This window comes from Strix aluco, chromosome 8 (genome assembly GCF_031877795.1).
Source record: "Strix aluco isolate bStrAlu1 chromosome 8, bStrAlu1.hap1, whole genome shotgun sequence".
Taxonomy (NCBI): Eukaryota; Metazoa; Chordata; class Aves; order Strigiformes; family Strigidae; genus Strix; species Strix aluco.
In genome coordinates, this window is record NC_133938.1 from 28,602,258 (window position 1) to 28,629,639 (window position 27,382).

The 27,382-nt window shown below is 45.7% G+C and overlaps 2 protein-coding genes across 7 annotated transcripts in view; one reads left to right on the plus strand and one right to left on the minus strand.

Moving 5' to 3' along the window:
- On the plus strand, nt 1-1,079 carry PIGC (phosphatidylinositol glycan anchor biosynthesis class C). The gene has a single exon (XM_074831673.1). The coding sequence runs from the start codon at nt 91-93 to the stop codon at nt 967-969; it is 879 nt and encodes a 292-aa protein (XP_074687774.1). The 5' UTR covers nt 1-90; the 3' UTR covers nt 970-1,079.
- A 4,852-nt stretch (nt 1,080-5,931) lies between these two features.
- The window catches only part of DNM3 (dynamin 3), a 187,351-nt gene continuing 165,900 nt past the window's right edge, over nt 5,932-27,382 (minus strand). For 4 of the 6 annotated variants that reach the window (XM_074832868.1, XM_074832866.1, XM_074832865.1 and 1 more), the window contains 3 exons: nt 26,166-26,392; nt 25,377-25,613; nt 7,535-11,936 (listed from right to left, as the gene is read on the minus strand). In XM_074832868.1, coding sequence (XP_074688969.1) covers nt 11,867-11,936; nt 25,377-25,613; nt 26,166-26,392 — 534 coding nt within the window. In that variant the 3' untranslated portion in view covers nt 7,535-11,866. Of the gene's footprint in view, nt 6,120-7,534; nt 11,937-25,376; nt 25,614-26,165; nt 26,393-27,382 lie in introns of those variants that run through there. The other 2 variants (XM_074832867.1, XM_074832864.1) reach the window with 2 other exon arrangements.

Genomic DNA, 27,382 nt, shown 5'->3' on the forward strand with positions numbered 1-27,382 from the left:
CGGCGGAGGCGGCGGGGCCGGGCCGGGACCGCGGGTGCGTGTGCGGCGGCGGCGGAGCACCCCCCCCGCTCCCCGGCCCGGCCCGGGGGGATGGAGCCGGTCCCCGGGCGGCGGTGGCAGAAGGTGCTGTACGAGCGTCAGCCCTTCCCCGATAACTACGTGGACCAGCGGTTCCTGGAGGAACTGCGGAAAAACGTGCACGCCCGCCGGTACCGGTACCGGGCCGTCGTCTTCCAGTCGGGAGCGGTGGTGCAGCAGCTCTGCAGCGTCTGCGTCTTCGTCGTCACCTGGTGGTACATGGACGCCGGGATGCTGAGCCCGCAGGGGCTTTTCGGGGCGGCCCTGGTCTCCTCCCTGCTCGGCTACGTCCTCTTCGACGCCGTGGACGGCGGGGCCGGGCGGCGGGAGAGCGGGCGGACGCGGTGGGCCGACCTGAAGAGCACCCTGGTGTTCGCCGCCTTCACCTACGGCTTCTCGCCGGTGCTGAAGACGCTGACGGAGTCCATCAGCACGGACACCATCTACGCCATGTCGGCCCTCATGCTCCTTGGTCACCTCATCTTCTTTGACTACGGTGCCAACGCCGCCATCGTCTCCAGCACGCTGTCCCTCAACATGGCCATCTTTGCCTCAGTCTGCCTGGCCTCCCGCCTGCCTCGTTCCCTCCACGCCTTCGTCATGGTCACCTTCGCCATGCAGATCTTCGCCCTCTGGCCCATGCTGCAGAAGAAGCTGAAAGCCCAGACACCCCGATGCTACGTGGGGGTGACGGTGCTCTTCGCGCTGGCAGCGTTGGCGGGGCTGGCCACGGTCTCCAGCGTGGGCGCTGTGCTCTTCGCCTCGCTGCTGCTCGCCATCTCCTGCCTCTGCCCTTACTGCCTCATCCGCCTTCAGCAGCTCAAGGACAACATCCACGGGCCATGGGACGAGGCTGAAATCAAGGAGGACCTCTCCAGGTTCCTCATGTAGGCTGGGCCTAGGGGGAGAAGGGACCTTCTGCTGTGAGCCGTGCAAAGGTCCTTGCTGGGGGCCAGCCCTGGGGGGAGGGCACCAGCCTAATAAAGCCTTTCGCACAGCAACGAGGACCACGTTTGCGTTACCCTCAGCATCTATTTCCAGACCTGACCTGCTTGGTTTTAGCAAAGGAAGGAGCTGAACCCCACACATGGCCAGCCTGAGCAGCAGCTCGGGGCACAGGCGAGTGGGGTAGTGCATGCTCTGGCCGTGCAGACCCATACCTGCGTTCGGGGGGGTGCAGGAGGGTGAGCATCCCCTGAGCAGAAACACCACCTGGAAACACACATCTGGCTCTGATGGGCCCCATGACATGCCCATGAAGGTCCTCAGCCTCAGGGACTTCGATGTGTGTGATGGGGACTGACAGCACTTCCCTGGGTGGCCTGGAGGGGAAGGGGGCTGGGTGAGGGTCGCTGTGGGCAGGATGGAGGTGTGGGGTGGTGCGTGCTGCAGGACCAAGCAGGGCTGAACACGAGGGCACCTGGGATGGGTCACTGATGACAGAATAGCCTCATGATACTGCCAGGCACCACATCACCCAAATCCTTTAGGAGAGGTGGGGGTGAGGGGGCAAGAAACCTTCCTCCCCTCTCTAACCCCCTCCCAGAGGTGGATCTGGCCTCGCTGCAGGGCCAGACCCCGAGCCAGAGGGATGGAGCTCAGCACAGACCCCTGCAGGCGCAGTCCCCGGCTCGCTGGGAGCGCGGCGGGGCCTGTCGAGGGCCTGTCTGGTGGCCATCTGTCCAGCGGCCGTCTGTCCGGCACCGCACACACCGCAACAGAGGGCGCTCCCGGCAAACAAGTCCCGCTGGAGGCCAGGCCAGGCCAGGCTGAGCGCCGGGAGGGCTTCCCCGGCACCTTCCCTTTCCCCGCTCCTGGGATGTCCCTCGACAGCCTGGCCCCGCTCCGGGCACCCCAGGGAGCTGAGCCTGCCGGAGCCGGCACCGCGAGAGGGAAGGGATGCACGCACCTGCCCCGGCCCCACCTCGCAGGGATGCTTTTGGCACTACCCGGGTTTTATGAAAGCCAACGCTGCAGAAGTACAACCTTCTGCTTGATTTACCCCATCCCTTTGAGTGTCCGGGTCTCTCCCCAGCGAGCGGGCGCTTGCCGTGCACTCCTTGGGCATTCTCAGAAATGAGCAACCCCCAGTGGAGTCCCCAACACCTCCAGTGCTTTGTCACAGCTCTTGCCAAGTGTTAAATGTTGCTGTTTTCGTCATGATGACGACATGTCATTTTGGTTTTAATTAAAACCTGCGAAAGTTTAGAGCCCGGGCTCCAGTCTCACAGGGAACACAGCGTAGCCAGATGCTCGCAGTCAAGATGATATTTTTTGGTTCTTCAGAAAGAAGACTGTTTTTTCACAGAGAGGTTTCCCAGAAGGCTGCTCAGCAACCAGGGTGTCCCATCTTGCGCTGGGCTAATGCCATTGTAACACTGCCATCCAAAGCCAATTCACAGAGTCCATCAGGACGGCAAGGCTTCAGTGTAAATCAAAAGTAAATCAAATCTAGCTTGCCTGGCGCCTGGTGTTAATATCTGTCATGGTAGAGGCTACAAGAAAGCAGAGCTTCTGCTGCACCCATTCCCCCAAGGAGAAAGATTTCCCAAAAAATACTCTTCCCAAATTCAGACTCTCAAAACCAGCTCTGGGTTAGGAAAAGTGCAAACATCAACTACCCAGACATTCCAGGTGGAGACAGACACAGACTGTCACCTCAGCCACAGCTGGAACCCAGTGGATCACCTGTGCAGATCCCTGGGCTCCAACTGTTGCAGCAGGCCTTGTCCACCCAGCTCTGGGCAGGATGCAGGATGTGTCCCGTCCAGCCCGCCGCAGGCAGCTGCATCCCAGCCCACAGCCCCAGGCCTCTCTGTTCCTTCCCTTCACCTCCTCCTTAGCCTCAGTCCTTGCCCAGAGATCCCCTGGGGAAAGGCTTAGCCCTCTGCTTAGCTTGCCCGCAGATACCCTGCTCTCCCTAACCTGGGAGATGAAAATATAAAGTCCTGTCCACAACCTGGATGCACAAAGGGAAGGAAGGAAAAATGCAAGTGAGAGCCAGGGAGAGGAGAGGAGACACAAAAGCCAGGCAGAGTTTCCCTAGGAGTTCTCTGACCTTCTCCTGAGGACACATGCTCTGCAATGCTGCTGAAATTATTTAAGATGCTAAATAAATGGCCATTATGAGTTTGTCCTCATGCCTGAGGTCAGAATATCCTCTACAGACCAAAACTTTGCCATAACTCTACGTCCACCTCAGCAGTAAAGCTGAATGCCCTTTGAGCATTCGCTACCTGAGCGTACCGGTCTGCGGCTTCTCAGATGAAGCACATGCTGAGACCAAAGAAAGAGGTCAGTTTGTAGGCAACCAAATCATCATCAACCAGCTCTAAAGAGTTAAATGTTATTTTGCATTATAAGGAAGTGCAGTTGCTTTCTCTTAAGTTTCCAAGTCCACTGAGATCCAGTACTTCAATGGGACATTTTCTTTTGATTTGAAGCTGGCCAAATGTGAGTAATTGTAAACTGGCTGGGGATAAGCCTTGATCCTGGGGGAGCCACTGACACGTGCCGTCTGGAATCTCCATCTCCAGCCTCTGCAGCAGGGAAAGGCAAGCGTCAGCCACCCACACCGTGCTGTCAGGGGCCTGTGTCCCTCCTCACGTGGGAGACTGGATCTGGGAAGCCTGGAAAGAGTAAAGCTTCAGTCTTTGAAGGCAAGATCTTTCTATCTCTTCAATTCCCACAGTAATCACTAAGCTTTTCTCAGCTTTGTGATGTGAGAGGTGATAGCAACAACATGAATGATCAGGAAAGCAAAATAGGATTTTGGTCCTAACCCACCCAGTGAAAAGCAGCTTAGGACACATAATGCCACCAGCTGGTGCAGCACCCTTAGCCTTCTCCACCTAGCCACAGAATGTATACCACTGCAGGGTGGAAATAGCACAGACAAGGTTAAGCAGCTTCTTCAACAAGTCATCCTGTTATTTGATGCTAAAGAACAGGCCAAGGTTTGCCAGCACACCAATACCTTTGTCTTTCTACTTAGGAGGTTTTAGGAATACCTGCCAGAGAACTGTGAAGTTTGGAGTCTTATTTCCAACAATTTTTCGACAAATACTTCAGAAGGCGGCAAGGATTTCTGTGAAAGGTTTAACACCATAAAATGCCCCAAAAAAAAAGTTTGCGCCTTACAGCCTCATGCATGGAGGTCAGGGGGCAGCTAGGAGGACAGCAGCAGCTCCTGGTTGGGGTGCTGTAGGTAAGGTCATACAACTAAAATATCAGCCACCTTTTATTTGTTGTTGGTTCATCTGTTGGTACCATGCTGTCCCCCAGAGGGAATGCAGTCACAGCTTCCCCCAGTGCAGGACAGATTTTGAACAACCTTGAAAAAAGCAGCTTGTGAAATTCAGCATGTTCCCATTCCCTCTTACCTGAGAGGTGAAGCATGGCCAGAACCTCCTCAAGAGATCACTGGGTACAAATACCATCGCTTCTGTAGTAGTCCTGAAAATACACAATTCCTGAACACTGCTGAGGATTTTTGCCTCAGTACCTGACAACAATGAGTTCCACAGATGAAAGAAGATACAGTAATCTGAGCTCCCCTCCTCATCCCCTACTCTTGGGACAGCTGTGTTCACAGGACTGTTAACAGCCTCCATTTCTCCCTTTTCCCAGGGTGCTGGGAAGCACCTTGCCCATCAGTGTGCTCTTTCCAGCTCCAGCAATTCCTAGTTCAGCACATGCAGTTCAATGTCTAGTAGGAATGACTATTTATCTCCCTCTCCTAAGAACTGGGTTTTTTCCCCTGTTTGCTAATACCATTGCTGTTTCTTCTGTTGCACTCTACCAAAAAACAAAGTCTAAGAAGTGGGAAGAAAAATCTAAGTCTACAGCTCTCTGGGCTTGCACTCCCTTATAATTTGAGCAAACTCAGTGTCTGGCATTTACCAGCACATGCAGGTGGTTCAGCAGCTCCCTGGATATACGAGAGGTCAGCAGGGACCTAAATTACCTGGAACAAGAGGAATTGCCCAAATTCAGCAAAGTTTTGTCAGACCTGCCTTGAAACCAAGCACAGCCTGTGTGTTGTCAGGCTCCTTCTACACACACGATACTGACCTCCTCCACGCTCCTGCCCCCGTCCCCTGAGCAGCACCACTGCAGCTCCCTCTCACCATGAACCTCCTACTACAGAGAAATGTCTTGTTTGTGCTCCTGAAGTTCTGATGCTGTGTTGTGCTTCCACTTCATATCTGTGCAGTGCCTTCTGATTTATCTGCATGGTTTGTGAGATATCCCTTCTTCATTTTCATAAGAGAAAAAAGTCAATAAAAGCCGAAAGTTTTCCCTTTTTTTAGGCTTACTCTTCATATACTTCTCTGGCACCAAAAATAAGCACATCTAAATGTTAAATCCCAGATTTTCTCTTTCCCATAGGGACATTTGGAATCCCAGAGGTAGCTACTTACAGCTATTTGAGTTCAGATGTTCCTGTGAGGTCGGCTTGCAAGGAATTCAGAGGTTTAGCTTGAAAAAAAAATGGTCAGAGCAGCTGTGATTTATTTATAATTGTGCAGATTCATCAGTCTAGAGACTGCTGCAATCTTCCCCTTTGACTTTCCACTCAGACAGGTCCTGCCACTGGAGCGTTAGACGTGTTTTAGGACTCTTCTATTGTTAAAGCAGCTGGCTATTCTTCCTGCTAATGCTAAGCCAAAGCCATTCATACAGAGTAATCCTGGTGGTTAATGCATTCAGAAGCTGTGGTGGAATCCCAGCAGAATGTCCCTCCCTCCACCACCTTGGAGAGTACAGAGCCAAGGCAATTTCTTCCATGGGGTGTGAATGGCTCCATTTGAGAAGGAGTGGGTAGACCCTTCAGTAGAAAACCAGCACACCTTTGCTTTGTAGTCAGAATTTTTATTTTCTTTATATCCAGGCTTATCACTGACATCTGAAAATAAAATCTTTCATTTACAAATAGGCTAGTGCAAATTAAAGATAATTTTGAACCAAAAAAAAAAGACAGATTGCATGTAACAAAAATGCGTTAGGACGATCTTCCTGGAACAGCTGGTGGAGGTCGCCTAGGAAAAAGACAAAAAATAACCCAAAATTCATGGGGAAGGGTGGAAGATCTAACCCAAAAGGTCAAGATACAATAAAATGACTCATATACAAAATTATCTTAATAAAATGGGTTAAGAGAAAAAGGCACAGAACATGCACATTAAGGAAAAGAGCAAGAGCAAGATTAGAATCAGCTGGCTATCAGCACAGCCTCAGCTTTCATCCTCACCGCTTCCCATCTGACTTGCTGGCGCCAGAGAACTAGGACAGTCACATCACAAGCATGGAGGTTGCTGGTCACAGGCTTTCTAATTTTCTTGCAGCAAATAATATCCTCTGGAAGAGCTTTTCCCCACCAACCTTAAAATTTGCACCACTATCTGCTGCAAACACTGTTCCTGGAGTAGACCTTTTTTAAGTGGGATTCTGATGAAATCGAGAATGATCAAACAAGATGGCCTATGGGCTGGGCTGGGGTATCTGGAGTGGACACTGCTGGGAAGGTTAAAAACGTGGGTGATGGCAGTGCAATGAGTCTACTGCCAACCCTAGCAGTTGATGGCCCAGTGCAGTGGTGAGAGAAGAGCAGATGCTCCTCCTGTTACCCAGCACAGAGCACTGACGTGTCGCTGACCAGCATGCCAGGAACCACGCTCACACAGGGGTATGTAATGTACTCCAGCCACATGGGACACGTGTGACACTGCTGCTCACGGAGGGGGAGCGCACAGACTGCCTCAGGCATAGCCATTAAAGACTATTAAAAAAAAAAAATCTCCAAATGTTAAAGTAAGCAAGTGAATACGACAGGGACATTGCTACTTTGCTCATCCCACCTTTTGCTCCTCCCTTTCCCAAAACCTAAGGACCAATGTAGTGACTGTTGCGCTCAGTGAGAAGCGTCCTCTCCGGTAGGAAGCTGTTGTGCTTCTTGTGCCATACAGACCATCTCCTCCAAGCACCGATTCCAGTTACTTGGCTCATGCTGATCTGAAGGAGGAATTGAGTAATGAAGACATACGCACATTCATACACAACCATTTTAGGGGGAAATGCCTTCCAGACATAACGCATACACGTGCACATTTTCACTCCAGCTCCTGCTCTGGAAGACAGTCTGGCCGCCTGCTCAGCTCTGAATCTCCCCAAAACACACTTTCCCCAGCAATGAAATGAATACCAGGTACTGCTTGAAAAGCATTCATCCATTTCCCAACAAACCATCCCTGCAGCCCTCCAAGCCCCTTGCAGGGAAGCTGAATGCTTCCCATGGGTTACAACTCCCCCATCTCCCCTTTTAATGACATCTCCAGTGATCTCAGTGCGACACACATCCCCGATAAATCCTCACTGCAGTCCCAACAGAGGCGGAGTGCGGCATGCCGAGATGATGGTGTGAGAGACAGAAGACCACTCATGCACATCCAGAAAGTGATAATAAAAGCCCATCAAGAGTTACAGTTTATTTCAGGTTCAGAAATGCAGCATAACATTTTTACAGCAAGTGTACGTGATGCTCAGTAACGACCATGGTTTCGGGAATTGACTCGCTGTGCTCAAAGGTCAATACCAGGAACCATTTACAGATTATGAAACCAAAGGCAGATGTTTTGGCTCATATGAAGTAGGGCATTAACATACAGAGCAAAATTCAGAAAGAAATTAAGCGTTTTCTTCTTACAAAAAGAAGTCGTTTACACCATCCTGGAAAAGTAAAGAGACAGGCAGTAAAGCAAACGGCTGGCAAGATGGGACAAATCATATATCAAGCAAGAGTGGAGGACTGTCTGGACGGGAGGAGCCATCGGTATCAGCTCGCCTGCAGACAAAGCAAGAGGAAAGACAGGCAGAGTAACATTCATTTACACAAGAGAGCTGTTCTGCTAGAGCCTGGGGAGGAGGATCAATGCCACAGCGGGAGGAACTGTGCCATAAGCACACCAAGAGGTTGGATGCCTCCCCAGTGTCACAGGTGCAAAATAGGTCTGCTTTCAATTCAGGACGTTTGGACTATTTTAAGACAGAAAGACAGAACTAGCTAGTAATCTCAATATGCCGTATACACGTTGTTTAGTGTAGCTGTCTGCAATAGAGAGTCTAATATTTTCTATGTTATGCTTTAACACGAGATGCCATAACTTATACTGTACCTCCTTTAATATAATAAATAATCTACTTTTATGAGGCTTACTCAGAAAGTGCAACGAGATCAGCAGTAAAATAAACACACATTAACTATGTACATAAGCCTTTTCATTGAGCATACAATCTTTTTAATCCTAACACAAGATCCCTTGAGATTAAAGGCCGAGAGCTATTTATGGCATGCACAAGCTCTTCAGCTGTTGGTCAGCCATGATGAGGTGAGATGGAACATGTTCTCTAGGCAGAGACTCAGGTTTAGCCTAAATGCAATGCTAGATGAGCACCCTCCTGAAACCTCGCTACCACCTCACATAAGATCAGAAACCCTGCTGTTGCTTAATGGGAGTCTCCACTACTCCCTGGCAATTTTCTGGGCTTTGCCAAAGGAAATCAAAGAAAGAGAGAGCAACCCATTCTTCTCAGACATGGGAGTTGAGGCTTAGCTCACCCTGTCTAAGGGTGTCTGCAGAGGTGGCAGTGGCCAGTCTGAGGGGGCCAGTCCCTTTAGCAGACCCACGGGGTGCCCATCCTGCTCTCCTTCAGGCATGGAGTGAGTTGCTGCCAAGGCTGCTCCTCTGAGACCAAGGGATGGGAGAGACACGAGCATCAGGAGCGAGTGGGACAAACCAACCCATTCCAGGCACTGTACGGCAGGAGAAGACAGGCCAAGGTTGGAGGACAGTACTTACTCAATTGGATGTGGAGATTTCTTGGGAAGCACTAAACGTTTTTCCTAGAAACAACAGTTCTATGCAGTTTATTCTGAAAAGCGTATGTGCAAGAATATAGATGTAAAATCATCAAACTCTGGATCTGTGCTCAAGGTTAATTATTAACCTGCACAACTAAAAGTGTTGCATTTAGGGCACAGGACCAGATTTAGACGTGATGTGAATGAGGAAGCGGAGGGAGGACTGTGCAGCTGTGTCCCACCACCTCAACACTGAGTGCAGAAACAGACAGCGCTGACAGTGGTGCCACAGGTGCCTCGCTGCCTCTTCCTCCTCCTATTTTGGATAAATCCATCCTTGAGGGGTTTATTTACAATTCAGGATTACTGATGAGAAATACAATTTCTTGGGGGGCCGAGTTAAAGACAGTGCTGAATTGTTACCTACTTCCTTATGCTTGACAGAAACAGTCATTACAGTAAATTAAGGAGTCTCAAGCGCAGAGGATTTAAAAACATGTTTTTAGGCCAGGATCTATGTCATCTAATTGAGGCTCCTAACTCACCGGCATTGCCACCCTTGTCTCCCATGCAGCCACACCAGTCTGAATCACCTTCTGGAGGTGCTGCCTAGTTCCACTGAACAAAGGGGACCTTGGACAACTATGTCGAGTGCTTGGGGTATGATGGGATAAACCCAGACCATGGCCTTGCAATACCACTGAATGAATATCAAAATTTGGGGTTAAAGTGACTTTCTGTGGCTGAGGCGCTAAGCCTGGCTTTCCATCAGCAGGCAGCTGTCAGTCAGTAACAGAGAGTTCTGATAAACTATATACAGGTTTGCTGGCTCGGCAACAGCATGGACTACCACAACTACTTATAAAAAATACATCTAAGAGATGCATTGCATGGTACAGCAGAGTGTGCTACACAGTGGAAAACTGTCTTGAACACAAGAAAAATAACCAAAATATGTTTTCTTTTTTTGGAGTAAAAATCAATAGTTGGGTTTGCAACCTTTTTTTTCCTTGAAAGCTGATTCTGTGCACTTGGTGTTGGAGATCTTGGCCTGTTCTTCAAACAAACACCGGCCGCTTAAGCAGTCCTCTGAGATCACCAAGATGCCAGTGCTCTGACAAACTCCATCTTCACTGTGCTTCAGATGTTGACCTCTAGACTCCCCAGGCGTGTGTCACGAGTATGAGGTTGACAGGAAATTAAAGTTAAGCTAACATACAAATCATGATGCTTTCCCAAGCTCGTCTCTCTTGTGCAAGCTGAAACATGATTTGCTTCAGTGGTGAGCACAACTAATCAGCAGTCTGGGAATACTTACTAGGCTAAATCCCCATTTGTTGTGGCTCTTTGATTGGATTCTTGCTAACCATGGGGCTACAGCATACTGAGGCCCTCCATGCAGTCTCAATAAATAAATTTATTAGACTAATTATACTGTGGGCCTTTGAAACCACCAATTGCTTTGCCTAGGGATCTGTAACCATAATTGTAATAACAGCAATTAATATTTTTTTAAGAAACAAGGCCAAATTCATCTCCAGTTTAATTCCGTTAATTCAGTAAGTTTTAAGCTGTAAGGGTGACACTGACCCTAAGTGTTTCAAGTGAAGTAATGCAGTTAAGACAAAAGGTTTTTATAACGCATTAATATATAACATGCAAGACAACAGGCAGAGAGGACCTCTGCAAGTGAACATCTGCTAAAATAATCCATTGCCAGGATGCACAGCTGAGCACTTCTCAGTACCTAGTTGGATAAAGCAACCCTAATCCAAGGTGTGCAGGACTTCAAGTGATGCAAAGAGAAAATCTTTACATAGGGAGCATAGTGGAACTTTATCGACTGGCGTGAGCAAATATCTCAAATCCAAACTGGACTCTTGGAAAGCTCAGACACAAATTTAGACCATAGCTCTGTGAACTGGCTCACACAGTGGGCAGAGGAGCAGTAGCCCATTTACAGCTGTGCATATATCTGTATCTATATCTCCTTCTGTTTCACAAAACGACCAAAAGCAACACTCAGTTCTCTGGATCCTGCTGCGCAGTACATATTACATGCACTCACACACCCCCAAGGCTTCTTACGAGTTCAGTGGGAGTATGAATGTGAGTAAGTAGTAGAGGACAAAGTGAGCTGGCACACACTGCTCTGTCATGTAATGGCTCTTCAAACCACCCTTTCACATCCTTGCTGCAGGGTGAGACGGCTCCCCACTGAGCCCTGCAAGCTGGGGCACCACAGCCTGCTCCTTACCAACCACTCAACCAGCTTCGCATGTCAACTGCCAACGTGGAAATAAAGTAAAACACACGTTGTCCCATACACACCCTTCTTGTTTAACAACATTCCTTAAAAACTAGATTTCAGATAAAGAGAAATTATAGGAGAAGCAGCCATCCAGCAAGCTTCTTGCAAGAGAGACATGGAAGTGCAGGGCCTTCAGAAGAGCTTGGTAAGAAACCACATTGCTTTTCTTTGCCCAGTTTGACCATTAAAAGAGAAAATTGGCATAACTGTGTAATTCCAAACAATAGAAAACCTGAAAGGTACAAATAAAAGCAAGATTCGTTTCAGATAAGAGGAAAAAAAGAAGCGGATCAAATCAACACGTGCACAAACACAGACAAAGTCAAGCCCTCCATTTGCTGTACAGGACTGTGAGTACAGTTTCCTGGGTGAAGATATGTGTCAGTAAGTTAGCTAACATCAGCTATTGCAAAAGGAAAAGTCAAGGCAGCACAGACCTTCCCAAAACATTTAAGACTTCATAAACAATGCAGAATGGACAGAGAGTATATCAGTAAAATTGGTTACTTGCCTATAGATGTCCATACATGCGACTATACATTGGTTATTGCAACAGTTATCAAGCAATTTGTTTCCACATATTTGGTTAACAATGAATGACATGCCAGAAACTTCTTTTAGTCTAACAGGGATGAATCTAATGGACGAATTACAGTGGGCCGAGTAGGTGAAGGGGGTGGTCTTCGACTGGAGAGAAAGAGAGAAGAAACAACAAGCACAAACACTGAGAACAAACCTGGCACTTTTTGCTGTCGCTACGTGAACATGCACATGCTCCTAAACACAACAATCTTATTTCCGTGTACACTGAAGCATGACAGCCCTAAGCATCCACAATAAGGAAGAGAGGGATGGGTTTCCCACGTGCATACCATGCCTTAGCCCTCTCACGCATCGGACAGCTCTTCTCCCTGGTCCACAGCCTGGGTATTGTCTGAACCGTTACCTTCTCAGGCCACAGAAACTGTCAAGGGAGCATCATTTTCTCAAGGGTCAGTCTCAGCCTGGACAGCCACAGGGCAGGCTTACAGGCATGTTTCAGTGTGGCCAGCTGGATTTGGGAAGACAGCCTGCAGACTTCAGCTGCTGTTTGCAGAAGCAGAAAAACATGCAGCTTCTTGTACAGTTGGGCCAACTGGAGCCAATTTTCCCAGAATTGAGGCACAAATTTAAAGATTTATATCAATGGCCACTTATGAAAATGCTAGCCGTGGCTATTGCTTCTGGATTCATTCATTTACCACTAATGCATTCCTCTGTCAACTTCAGTAACTGCTAAGGGACTCACAGATTTTTTGGAAAGGCTTATGGATCTTTTTTCCCCTGTTTTAAACGGCTGATTCAGCACAGGCTCCTGTGTACTGCAAACCCCTGCATTTCAATTCGGACTGCATCATCGTCTGATAAAAGCCCACAGTGCAAGAGTTGGCAGCAGTACAATCCCCAGGCATGTTCCACCTGCAGTCCAGGCTGAGCAGGGATAGTCCAGGCTGAGACCTTCCCTTTCCTCACCTTGTCCAAGGATGATGCACCAACTCTGCTGGAGACGTAGACAGACTCCGATAGCTACGTGATTGCCTTTTACAGTTTTGTGTGTACTTAGGGTACATGATTCACAGCAGTGCTGTGTGGAAATAACTCCACCAGCTTAGTTATAAAGAGTATTTTGTTAATGCTCCATTCCACCTGGGCTAAAACACCCCACCGCTGAGCAAAGCCTGTGCAGAATCTGAGATGACAATACCTGTTTGGCCTCCAGTGCCTGCACTAGCTCAGACAGTTCTGCCTGGCACTGCTTTGTGCAGTACTTAAAGAGACTGTTCCTCACAGCCAGCCTGCCCCCTTAGGTAGCTATTGCACCCTCCAGCAGGGTTTTGTTGCTGCAGTTACTCCAATCCATCTCTTACATGGTATCTTTGCTCCCCATTTTCTTTAACAGGAAGTACCAGCTCTCTCTTTATTCCTTAAACCAGCCCAGATCACCATGAGAGTGCATAGCTGCTCTAAGAGAGGCATGAACGCAGGATCTGAACAAGGTGGGGAGCTGGGGACTCTTCACTTCCCATCCAGCTTCAGCAGGCTTCATTAATGGCCAAGACAAATTGTACAGCCCTCTCTAATGCTGTCCTCCACCTGTGAAAGTAGGAACAGTTCCTGTCTCTGAAGAAGATTACAAAGGAAACATGTCTCATTCTGTTAAAGCTAAATAGAAGATGAAAAGAATGTAACTGTGTTAATCTTCTTTGAACTGGAACATAATATATGAGACAAATTTACACTTGACAAAAAAAGTCTTGCTTGGCTCAAAGGGCATCTTGTACGACAATATTCTCTTTTGGTGAAGAAATTAGAATTTTAATCTCTAACATGCAACAAATACAAAATATGCCAACCGAAGCATTCAAGTAAATCAACAAGCTAAAAAAATAGGCAAAATATAATTTCTTCATGGTGTATTTTTCTTACAGAAAAAATGTTACTGTGTTAACTATTGTTTCTTGTGTTGCTCCAGTGTAGGTCTTCTGGACTCATTTCCAAAATTTGTAGTTTCATAAAGAACCACTTCTAAGGCTCTGCATTTCTGCTGGGTTGCATTAAATTATTCCTTTGTTGAAATGCCTCACATTGCATTGTTTAGCGCTTACTGAAAACATCGTATCATGTGTATACAATTTACAAACAAGGGAAAATGCATACAGCTGTCTTCATATCAAATGTAAAAGATACAAGCCCAAGCATGCATTTTAAAACCAGGTTGAATGCAGCACACTAGATTCAAATAATGTAATTTAGTCAAATTGCTATTTAGCCCAGCAAGATCAGAAACTGGAGAGCTCAGTGGGAGGATTTCCTGGATATAATCAGTCAAACCAAACCTGAACCAAAATCAGGTCTGAGCCCCATTTCCTCCTTGAACCAGAGTTGTTATTGCACTCTGGCCATTATTTTGGATTTTCATTCAAGCCCAGTCCAGACCTGAACAGAAAGTCCTCCAGAAGGATCTTATTTCTATTCCGGAGTACCACTTCAAGAAGCCGATAGCCCTGAGGGGCCCTCTCCACCAAGGAGCCTGAGGTGCAGTGCCACGCTGCAGCCTCTCCCCCTGCCCCACGCAGCGGGCAGAGCCTTGTTCTCCCTGGGGCACTGCTCGACAGGCAGGGCTGCTCAGCCAGGGGACCCTGCACAGCCCAGGCTCTCCCCCACCGCCTCACACTACGAATACCTCCCGCTGGAGATGCATGGATCTGGGATGCTCTGCATATGTACACTTGTGTGTGTCTTCCCAACGGGTACGGGCAGGGATGTACAGGAGGAATGGGCAGACCTCTCCTTAGCTCCAGCCCCTCTCCACTGCCCCTTAAGGGTGCTGCCTGGCTCCTCTGTAGTTGCACTGGGCTTCCTTCCAGCTCCTTCGCCCAGCACACCATGAATAGGGGAGTGGAACCTCCAACTGGAGACCAGAGGTGCCTTCCAGAGGAGGGGAAGATATTTGGGAAAAGGCCTGTAAAAGCACCATTCACCTCCAGTCCTGCTGCTGACAGTCTCCTGGGCCATCTCCGGTTCCCTGTGCCAGTAATGCAAGAAAGGGGCCGTGCTCCCAAGTCCCCGGGCAGAGCACAGCACAGGGGTTCAGCTCGGGGAAGAGACCTCACCTTTGTTAGCCACCAGCACACAGTATCAACTGGCATGAACCAAAACTCAAGTTAAACTGAAGGAAAAGACAAGCCCAGAAGTTGCCTGTCACTAGATTTCTCTGTCGAGGTGACAAGTCATTATGTGACTGTTTTTACACTGGGAGTAGGACTCAAACCTTTTTTTCCCCCCTCTAACAGGAATCTCAACCCCAAAGACAGGAGAAGAGGCCCACCTGCATGCCTCTTGCCTCTCCCCATCCTCTACGCCCTGAGCGGTGGCTGGGAGTGCGAGTGCCCCCCAGGATGGAGGGGTGCAGGAGCCTGGGCACCCAAACCACCACCTTGAGACAACCGAGCCAGCAGCCAGCGCCACGCTGCTCCTTGCCAATGTAGTCCCACCTTCCTCTCTGTTCTGGGCACCTCCAACAAACGAAGGTCTGCGGGAAGCCTGGCGTGATTTCGGCACCATCGCTTACATAAATGAGCGTTGCCAGACCCTCCAAAAGTGGAGAAATGCCGAGCAAACGGGCAGTAACCCGGAGAGCAGAGCAGCAGGGGGAGCTCCAGCCTGCCCATGGACAGGAGCGAGGGAAAACCAGAGAAAAACAACCTCCCCCAGGTCCCGGCTTCCCACTAGCTGCCATGTCAGTGACTAAATATGTGACTAAGCCCAATTAAATGTTTAGTCTGAGGCCAACAGATGATAGCGGTAGAGACGGCGTAGACCGCGTTTTCTCTCCGTTATCGGACAGACTCCGCCAGCCCAGGGGTGCGTTTACAGGGCTGAGCTGTTCCCAGGCCCCGAAAGGCGGCTCCCGGTTCATAGAAAGCTCCTTCTTATAAAAATGTCACTGCTGCGGTAATTCCAATTTGGTTATTGTCTCCAACATTTCAGCTGGGTTTTTGAGTTTTGGGGCTGAGTCCCGTTGCCTGGCCCCTTTAATGGGCTGCTCAGCCTGTTGGTGTGTGTTTTTTTTTTTTAAAAAAAAAAAAAACTAAAAAAAAAAAAACCACCCAAAAAAAAAGGAAACAGTGTTTGTAAAAGTTAGTGCTAAAGGGGCAGGGGATCATAGGTCCCCAGGGTTGAGTAAACGAGTCTGCAGAAAGAATCAGTTCTTCTAACTAGCACATATTAAGCAGACATAAAGAATTTACCAATGAAAATTGTGGACTAAGTATGTATTTAATAACTCCCTGATGTTGCTGCAGAGACTCCTCCTTTGAAGAGCTCAGTGGGGTTTTGAACGGAGGGTAACTCTTACCCCCATGCAAAAACTTTTTAAAAAAGGAAAAGTTTTACATTTATTTTTAACCTAAGCAGCACACCCCATTTTTCCAGTTTTAAAAGAACTCCTAAAAGCATTAGCTAGGCAAATGCAGAGCAAAAGAAACTAAATAAAGCAAGTCTAGACTTAAATTCGATCAGAAACATATGGGAGCTCTTCAAGCATTTGCCTTTTGAGAAGTGCTATCGCTCCCCACACAGCGTCCACAAAATATGCTTTTAGTAAAGCATGGCTGTAATTACCATGGGAGGCCCCACTTGAAGAAGATGGCTCCTCTTCTCAGAGCACAGCTAACATACTTCTAAATAAAAGGCTTTCATTTCCACTTATATTTTACATTCTTGTTTGCTTGTGACCACCAGAGAACACTTGCAGAAGGCGTGCACATAACTAGATTTTACAATACATCCTATAGATCTGAAATTGTAAACAAAAATACGTTATTCTCTCCCTTTTCCATAATCTTGGCTTCCCTATAATGCAGCCCTCTTGGAGTACCCTGATATGTGACCTTGTCATTGCAGAATTTAATGAGAAAATGTTCAGACAAAATCTCTAAGTGGCCTTAAGTCTGACTGCAGGCAAATTTTATTTTAGGTGACAATGCAAATCTGGATGTGAGGCATACACATAAATAAGAGGATAAAAGAGTGACTTACTTCAGGTGAGGAATAAACATCATTTCTCATTTGGGTGATTATTTAGAGAGACTAAGTAATTTGCTTTTCTTGGGACAGTTCTAATACCTTGACTGATTTTCTTTTTATATGGTTTTCTCTGTTGCAGTAAGAGCCTGACAGACCCACACAGCTTACCCTCTACTTTTCCCAGTTCTTATACCAACCTGTCTAACTTTTATATGGTACCTCTTGACCTACGTCAGCCTCTAGATTTGGAAGAAAATCCAAACCAGAAGTGAAACTACTGTAGCCATCATGGTTGAAGAATAGAGGCAAGACGTGGTTTGTAGGCCTGATTAGTTAAGTCTACAGTCTATGCATACTTTTTCTGGCCTACAGCAGATGCAGCATGGCTACTGCAGAGTCTTCTGAACATCAGCTCAGGAGAAAGGATCTTGATTGGAAGTGGGAAAACCAAGAGGTGGAAAGGCACTTGATACTATTGACACAGGTTGTAAGAAAGTGGGAAAAGCAGAAAAAGGGTGATGGCATTAAGAGGAGTAAAGCAGGAATCACGGAAAAAAATCAGGAAGAGATGATTATGGAAGAAATGAGAAACAGCACTCAGTGGTGATGCAAGGAAAAAGTAGTTGGGGAATACCTGTCTGAGATGGTCCCTAACCCCAACATAATGGGGTCCAAGAGAGTGAAAATTTCTCAGATTTGTTTCTGTACTGAAAAATGTCATTTTGTCAAACGTGAAATGTCTCTGGTAAGCATGCCCACAAGATTACTATCAGTGGGCAAGTCAGGAACAGAAGCTCTGAGATGCACAGCACAGTGTTTGAGGATGTGTACCAGTTCTGAAGTAGCTCTCCAGCTGCACACGTATGTATCAGGCTCCACAAATGCGACTATAGCGCCAGATACTTGCACAGCTACACATACAGCTGAACCTCACGATTTCAGATGACCCAGCTGCACAATACCCTGTCAGTGGAAGAATTTTGGTGAAGTGTAAGCAAGTTAAAGTTATTAGATTATGCTGTTTTATCTAGTACCTATTTAAGTGGAAGAAACAAAAAAAGTAAGAGTGAATGGGAAGAATGTGTCCTTCCACTAGCCACCACTACACTGCAGTGATACACATCTCCATTAATTCAAATGCTAACACTGTTACAAAGCATTAGGGTTACCGAGGTTCCACTAACTTCATACAGATCCTTCAGAGGCAAAGAGGTCCAAAATATGATGCTCCACTAGATTAATTTATTATTTGCAACTCAAGCTACATTTTCCATATGACCATCTTAAATTAACATCTATCACACACACATACAAATATGGTTGTATGTTTATGTGGGTGTTGCCTTTTCGAATTAGTCATTTCAGGGAATTAATGTGTCATATGGAAAACTTAGCTTGAATAAACAAAAAAATTAATTCAATGGAGCGACCAAGAAAGACTATTATTCTTAACAAACTGTGTGTTCTTGTTTGCCCTTCAGCGGGCAACATGCCAAGTAAGCAAGCATGCAACACATTAGTGGACAACTATCCCAACCTTTCAGAAACCTTAGGTCAGGATGGTCAAGAGGATCAAAACTGCCCATGGAAGAAGAGAGTTAGGAGTGCTGAGTGAATGAATGCTGCTCTACCTTCCTCTGTCCACAGAACATGAAGGGCCACAAAACCAGCAGGAGGAATATCTATTCTTTGCATAGTAGCTCGAGTCTTGTGTGCTGGTCTGTGTTTAGCTGTACTGTTCAGCATCAGTGCGAATCATGTACCCTGTTCTTTGAACACCACATCTACTTCTGCCTGCTCTGTGCTTCCTTCCTACTCATCTTTCACCTTCCTCTGCCTTTTTGCCTCTTTCCTCTTTGCTTTCCTTGGTGCAAGAAAGGGAGCAAACATCCTGGTTGTCACTTCCAGCTGGAGTTGCACCTCTTCTTGTCCATGATGACAACTAATGTGATTATCAGTGTCACGGTTCCTGATGTAGCCATTGCGTGCCCTCATTCACTAATGATCCAATACAGCTTGCAGGGGACAGGAGAGTTTCAAGGAGAGCCTCTCAAGATGCCTGCAGGTTCAGGAAGTTCAAATCATCACTGCTTTCTCTCTATTTACTGTCATATGTTTTCTCTTCTAGCATAAGGAAGGCTAGAAGTGCACTCAAATTCTGCCCACTCTTTCAGACAAGGCAAGAAATTTCCTGCTAAACACCCTTGCTCTAATTCTGCATAGCCTTCAGGGCAACTGTCATTAAACTACTCTGCTATGAGATTAAATAATTACCGGGGACAAAACACATCTTCAGGTTCCTGTGTTTCCGTCAAACAACATTTGCTATTGTTTGACTCTACTTTCCTTTTTCAAGTTGAGAGATGCTAAAAATAAAAGCCACTTCCTTCTACTAACAGTATCTTGAGAGAGAAAAGGCTAGGGAAGAAAAAAAAAAGAAGCTTTTGCTGAAAATACCTAACAGAATAAATTACTTACTCATTCAGTTCACCAGCTGACACCCCCACTGTGTTTGAGGACTGCACTCACATCATCATCTTTATTCCAGAATCACTTCTTTCAACTCTTTTCAGGTTCCTTCTTTTTCTGTCTTCCTTTATCTTTCATCACTTTTACTCACCCTTCCCCATCACATGGGACTGGTCTATACTAAGAGTAGTGCAGAGCCATTTCCCAGCCTGATCCTTTGCTGAACTTTGAAAGTAACTTGCACCAGTCCCAATCAAATGTATCTCTCCCAGTTCACTTTGTTTTAAAAACAATTTTTTGTTGAACAAGGCAGGAGCTGGTAGGTCAGGAACAATACTAAAGATGATCAAAACTACCTGAGATACAACAAATAAGATCAAACCTAAACTCCACGTAGAACAAGTGACTCTTCAGATACATTTGTTCAACTGTCATAGTGTATTGCCCATTAGAAAATTCCTAGACCACTGAAGATATGAGCCTGCCTCTGGTTTGATGAAAGGAGATGCTGACGAGAGTTAGACTCAGTGGCAGCAGGTATAGCACCTAGGCTGCAACGTCTGACATCCTACGAATGTTGTTTTACTTGATCTTCAGGATAGTTGCCCAGAGGAGAGGTATATGAAGGAAGGCAGTGAACAAAATCCTATTGCTAGTCTAGAAGAAAGCCATCAGTGAAGCTCCCAGAGCAGAAGTGGAGACCCTCCTTTATCCCCCATGGTATTACAGTTCAGGCAGCTGAAGAATCAGTTCTGTGCAAATGCCGTTCCAAATTTCTCATAAGATCAGTATTCCAGAATTACAATAAAACCACAAGAGTTGTTGTATTGTGATACTTTACATATTTTTAAAACCTGCTGTGACCTGCTTTCTGACCAATCCCTCCAATATTTATCCTCATTCAGAATGCTACTTCTTTCATTGCTTCTGTTAGGACTGAAGTTGCAAGATGACCCCAGGTAAGATGACCAATATTCCTCAACTGGTTTTGCACGTGGTAGAATGGCTACCCTAAGTAGTGTTTCTAATGGTTGTCTCAACCACTGACACCAGGCTGCTGTTAAGAAAGATTGCCAGATATTGCGTTTTATGGTTTGAAAACTGTCTGTAAAACTTTAAAAGACGAGAGAAATGCAAGAGCAGGAGACAGATTTACAAAGGTGCCAGGGAAGGAATAAGTTGGAAAGAAACCAAGACAAGACTGTAAGAAAGAAAGGAGGGAATATGTGGAGAAGGGAGACAAATGTACTGGGCAGGAAACCAAGTGAAGGGAGAAGGTGAAACAGGAAGCAAACAGGATGGTCAAGAAAGGGACAGCAAGGGAAGGGCAGAAAAAAGGGAAAACAAAATAGCGATAAAGGAGCCAGTGGAGGAAGTGAAAGAGCTCCTTTCTAGGAGATAAGGAAAAATAAATGGACTCTCTTGCTTCGAGCAGCCAGCAGCAAAAGAAGCACATTACTGGGTGTGCATTTCAACAAAAATGTAAATTAGACTGGTAACAAATTACACAGGGGTGTCTTCCCCCAGGGCAGAAATCACAGAAAGAATAACTGATATTCTCATAAGTCTTGCGATTTTGCAGTCCTTGGACAGGCAGAGTTGGAAACATACTGACTACGGAAGAGCAATATCCCCTCCCGTGATGGACTCTGGCTTTGCATCATCCAGCTGTATATATATGCAGACCTAAATTAGTTATTCTTTGGCTTCCTTTCCCCCCTTAAATTCATCAGGATTTTGAAATCCCTCCAAATAACACTCTTGTGTCTTTGCTTGCATGAAACACTCCTCACTGCTGATTATACTTTTTGAATATAACCTTCACTGAAGATCGATTCAGAGAGGACAAATGGATGCTACTGTTGGATGGAGCTGTGCTCCTCTACCTGGGTGTTCGGATTGAGATCATCGAACTCAGCATGCAAATGTTTTGAGGTGGGCACTTATTCATCCTGCCAGGAGAGTTTGAAGCAATGGCTACTTGATTATTATTTCTATTCCATTAAAAATACAGTAAGCTTTTAAGGCTGCAAGGTCAAACTTTCAGAAGAGAGAAGACTCCCAGGCTAAGGCAGGAGAACTCTTCTGGCCTTATAAGCCTATGCACTATGACAGATTTTAATCAGAAGCTCACGTGCAATTTTTGCAAGGGATCCCCTCAGCATTCAATGCACAGGGTTAGACATTACATTAAAACTTTCCAAAGAACTCTAATCCATAAAAATCCATTACAGAAAACTTACTTAATGGTCGATATCTGGCAATCAAAGAGCTGAGTACAGAGCCTGCGGACCAGGAAGCGCCAGGCAGTGATGCTTTCTGCAGTGCTTCTGGCTTTGTCTGGAATTTTCTAACTGTAATTACTGTCAAGTATAAGTACTTTTTTGTGTCGGGTTGGCAGAAATACGTAATGATGGCTTACAACATAGATTAGTTACAAACATAACAGGTCATGTAATTAGCCTCAGTGGCATAATAAAACGTAGCTGCATAGCAGCCATCACCTCTTCCATGCTGGCTGGCTGTGGGTTGAAGCAAATTGTACAGAGACAGCTGAAAGAGGTGGTAAGGAAAGTATGGGACTGTTCATGAAGAGTATAACATGAATTCTCTCTCTGCTGCTTGTCTCACATGTAAAGACCACCCTCAGCCCCCAAGGACTGAGCACCAGCACGCCCGAGGGTGACACAGATGTGCTTGAGTGCATTTAAGTCCTTGCCTGCTTGAGCAGCTGCGTCCAGCCCTTCAAGACCCCTGTTTAACCTGGGCCCAGGGTTCCACATCACACAGAGGCACGTATGTTTTAATGGCAAAGTGAGTAATGATCTCCAGTACTTTGCTGGGAAAGCCTTCATGAATCCACAGTAGCACTGCAGACCAGGACACAGAGAGAAAAGGGGAGCACCCTCCCACCCTCACTAACACCATGTGCTCTGCTGCCAGGAGAAAACCATTTCCAATCCAATTGTTTTCCTTGTGGCAAAGCTGAGATTCCCATTCAGGACATTTAAAAGCCATAAATCAAAGCATCCACAGTAGAACTAAAATTGGTCAAGATCGGGCTTTCCAAACAGGCAGGCACACACACATTATGGTAAGCTAAAGTGGCTTCTAATGCCTGCTTAAAGCCATCTTACCAAAGCAAGCACACAGCTGCATTTTCTTTTAAAATACTACTGTAGCCTTTTAAGAGAGAAGGGGAATAATCTAAATTCTGGCAGTGGGGAATATTTCACAAATCATATATGCTTTGGCATCAAGCCCTTAAAGCCAGGGGCCTTTACTCACAGGCTTTGCTGGGAGAGATCCACCCACCTCAAGTGGGATTAATTAAAAGAGGCATGTATCATGCAAATAGTTTCTGTTTCCTTACAGAAATATTCAGAGCACATAACCCAAAACAGCTTTAGAATCGGAGCGAAGCAAGGAAGAAAATTATTTCCTGCTCCCCTAACCCTTTTCCTTTCCCTGTACAGTAAGTGAGGAACAGTGAGAAAATGCTGAGAGCTCACCATTTCTGTTCAATTCCTTTTATTAAATGCTAATAAAGTTGAGGAGAAAAAGGATTTTTTTAAAGGCAAGGCTTGTATCTCACTATAAGGTGGCCAATTCTCCAAAGCAAACGTGTGCTCAGCTGCTCATTGGAAAAGGATGGTCCAAGTCTTACCCCTGAAACAGTCTTTTTATCTTAAGGCAAAACAGGAGAAAATAGGTTGTATTTCTGCAGCATATCAGGATTTTCAGCTCCATGTGACAGTGGCGGGGGCTGCAACAAAAATCTCCTTTGGAAAGCTAGAAGGACTTTAAAAAGTACAACTTTCTTCTCAGGAAGCTAATCTATTTCCCTAGATAGGAGAGATCCTGACACTTCAAGGAATCATTGCAGAAAATGGTGGTAGAGCAGTCAGAACAGAGCCCCAGTTCAAAAATAAGTCACAGAGAAAGCTCAAGTTTCCACAAGAACTCTTCCTCAAAACTATTTTATTTTTTTTTCCCTTTTAATATCTCAGACCCATTTTCTGAGTCAATTTCCTATGATCCTGCAAAGGCTGTTATTAAAACCAGACCAAGCGTAGCAGAAATTCCAGGGCTCAAAAGAAAAGTTTAATAGGCCCAGGAGCCGGCCACACTGTCCCCCTCAGGTGATTTCCCCTGCAGCCCCTTCCCTGGGATTTCCTCTCTCAGAGTTTAGTCAGCAGGAGAAACCTGAAGTTTCAACACAATGGCAAACCCTTCCTTCATTCTTAAGCAGCTGAGATTTTTTTTATGTCTGAGGCTTTCATAGCTCTATAAAAGACATCTAGGATCCAGTCCAGAAGATGTGTATTGCAGATATTTTTTCCACAAAAATGTCAGGCAGTTGTACATTCAATTATATATCCAGCTACAGCATTTTAAAAACACTGACCTCCTTTATCAGCCACTGCTTTGCATGCCACCAGTGGCAGTCGTGAATTGAGTTGTTCGCAGGCTGCTTACCCGAGTGTCTTTAGTGCACTAGAAAATTCCTTTCTGGTCTCTATCCCACCTATCACTTTAGCATCAAAAAGATTATCATCAGACATGCTCTTGGCAAGCCACCTCAGGAAAGCAATGTTCATGCAAAATCACAGCCAGGCAGGACAAAGGAGACATGCTCGTTGGCAAGGCAAGGTGAGAGATGCCAGGGAGCTATGGTTCTCTCCAGTAGTACAACTGACAAAACGCCGGACCTCACTGCTGTATCTAGAACATGATTTATCCTCTGACGGCACAGGGAAAACACTGGGGCCAGTGCCCTTCAGCTCAGTTCCTGGCTCTCCCAGTGAGGGGATGCTGCTTGGACTTCTTCCCTTTCAGCGCAAGGTTTAGTACCCAGAAAGGCAATTCTAGGTTTCTCCCCAGTGGTCCTACTGCGAGCTGTGGGACATCCACTAAGATGAAAGAGTGCATTTCAGGGTCGGGCACTGATGCAACAATGCCATTTCACAGCAAATATGTAAAAATACTTAATTCCTTTGATATACCTCATTTATTTATTCTTCATATTATAGGGGTAATTATGTTAGAAACAGCTCAAATTTAAGTTACTGACAACTACAACAGATCTCACATATTTAAAAGAAAATTCTTCTCCAAAGATTCTCTTTGCAATTACCATTTCTAAAATTGAAAATGTGCATATTTTCTTTTTGTTTCTATTTAACTGGCATTTTTTTGCTAACTGTGACTAATTTTAATGTAACAGTTAATTTATTAAAAATGGAGAAACCTCTTTGTTCCAACATTGCCTAATCTGCCCACGCCTGTCATAATTTAGGAAGTTACTGAAGCCCTTGGAATCAGAAACTTTCATATATACATATATGAGTGATTACGTGTATTATGTCATTGTGAAAATAAATACTAAGGACATTTTATTCATATAACTTATATAAAAAAGCAGTTAATGCCACACAAAATTATAAAATATGCAAAGTTACTTTAAAAAGTACTGATAAATGCAAAGCCCTGGGAAGGAAAGGAAACAATGTGGTCATGAAAATCATGTTCCTTAACTAATTGTTTTGTACCATATGACCTACACTGTTAGACAACTATGAATTGTTTTCAAGTGGCTGTAAATTACTTGCCTTGTGAAATAAAAATCAGACTCCTATCAGTTTGTTCCACTGCTTCTGCAAGGATTGTTCCTGCTCTCTCCCAGAAGAGCCATTATTTCCTCAGGTGAGGACTCCAAATGGTAGAAGTGAGGAGTTGCACCCCTGCCCCTCTTCTAGTGGAGGGGTAGATGACTTCTCCCTCTGTGAACCCCTATGTGGGTACAACACAACCAGAACAGGGGCTCTGAGTGTAAGAAAATATAGTGTCTTCAAACTGACTGGAATTTTTTTCTTCATGAAAAAACTTCCTATCTTTCCAAAAAGTCACATTTGTGCTAAAAACTGGCTCCTCAAAACGCCTTTGACTCTCTGCAAGGAATGCCCAATTTTGCTTTGTTACAAGACTTACTCAACAATGGTGCTCAACTTTCCGACACAGTGCAGAATCTGTCTGTTATGCTAGAGGGAGAGAACCATGCCCCAACACCAGGAAGATTAGACGTCTTACCTTGGGACGCTGGGAGGAGCCCGGGTTGGCCGAGAGGGAACCTGGGGAGGTCCTCCAAGGGCTTCACCACCACTTGGAAATGGAGGCAGTGGTCCTGGGCGGAACGGGACCGGGGGAGCCCCTGACTGAGGGCCTGGAGATGGGATTGCAGGAGCAGGTCCTCGGCCAGATAAAGGTCTGGTTGGGGGATTGTTTAATGTAGGCCTTCTCTGAGTTGAGGGGCTTGGAGGAGGTGATCTAATGAAATATCAGAGATTTAAGAAGTTCAGTAAGGTTGGGCATGGGAGTTTGGTTTTTTTAAAAAATTATTGCATTTTATTATTTTTAAACAGAAATTAAACCATTTTTTATGCCTATGACAATTATTTTTTCTTGGCATTTTCCTTTGCTGTCAGTGTCAGAGCATCACATATATTTAAGTCTCACACTTACCCTTCCCACAGACTTACCATAGTTGGAAATAAACATACACGCAAAGAGGTAAATGTAAGGGATTTTAATATTACAGTTCTAATAATGTTCTGTTAAGTGGATTTTCTAGGACGTGGAGCCTGAGATGCTGAATTATTACAACAGTTTGCTATAAGAGGCCTTGTGAATGCACAATCGAGGTGACAGAAGCAGCTGCTATCTGAAGCATCAGACAAGCTATAAATCCACTGGATGGTACTCTACAAGGCAAATATCCCATCTGGTGTTCACATACATACCCTTAGAATATGTATACGTAGAAAATTGTTTTGATTTCCCTTACAAATTTCATTGCCATACAGATTTGAGGATCGTTACCTGCGGGCCTGCTGAAGCCAAGAGTCATCTACAGGAGGGGGTGCAGGGGTTGAGACAGTGCTGGTGCTAATATCACCAATGATTGCTAGGGCTTCCTTTAGGGCTTGGTACATGCGGAGCATTTCATCTCGCCTCTGTGCCTGTTCAGCCGACTCCTCCATTAGAGTGTTTTGGTCCTCAGAAGAATACAAGTGAGCCAGGAGCTCTGCGTTGATAAATTCTTTTACCTATTTCATCAGACAAAAAAAACCAACCAAACAAACAACAAACCACCAAACAAATAAACAAAAAACCCCCCACCCTATTGAAAATATAACACTGAATAAATATGGTGTGAGATCCATGGAACCAGGAGACAGACATATCTCAATTTAATTGCTTTCTCCTGCTACCTTACATCAATTCTACTGGTCATGCAGTTTTCATTAGGTCAGATCAAGGACTAAAAAATGCCGAACTCTGATTGAGCTAATGGTGCAGCAGCATGAGGTCTAGCTGTGGCCCAAGGAAAGGCTGGCATGTGCAGCTGGGTAGAGCAGCTGGAAAAGGATGGACTGGACCTTTTAGCAGCTGCCTGCACGTAGATGGGCTTAGTTCAATTACGAAGCCACATTCTGAGACAACGATTCACATGTGAAGATAAGATGGTTTTGTGCAGTCACTCCACAATGCTCTGTGGCCTTTTTTTTGGTCTGCCTTTGAAACACTGGACACGGCTGGAGTTAGCACTGATCTACAGCTCTAAGGTGACACCTATGTTTACAGTTCATTTCAAACAGGCTTCCCAACAGCTCCCAGGAGTGAGCTGGCATTTTGGTCCAATTCTAAATGGCTAAGAGTTAAATGATATTAAATTTGCCCAGGAATGGGAATTTTCAGGCTTTATAACATCTCTGTCAATTATTTTCTTAGCAACAATTTACCCTACTGTAGATGGTGTCTTTGATCTCCAACAGCTTAGTCAGATTCTAAATATCCCATCCACATGCATTCAAACTGAAGGGAGAAGTCTCCGAGTAATCTAATTTACTACATTGATTTCCTGCTATGCCTGCCCTGGTTATGGAAACCTGGGCCACATTAAGAGAGATAAAAAGCTAGAGGTACTCTGATTAAATAAGACTGTGGTAAATAGACCAACAGCTGACCTACTAAATCCTTGCATCTGAGACTTCTGTTGCTGTTCTGATCTATTTGTCACCTGGCTTTTTACTCTA

Bases quoted from the DNA above. Each gene is read 5' to 3' on its own strand.
- PIGC (XM_074831673.1), top strand. From the start codon at position 91: ATGGAGCCGGTCCCCGGGCGGCGGTGGCAGAAGGTGCTGTACGAGCGT.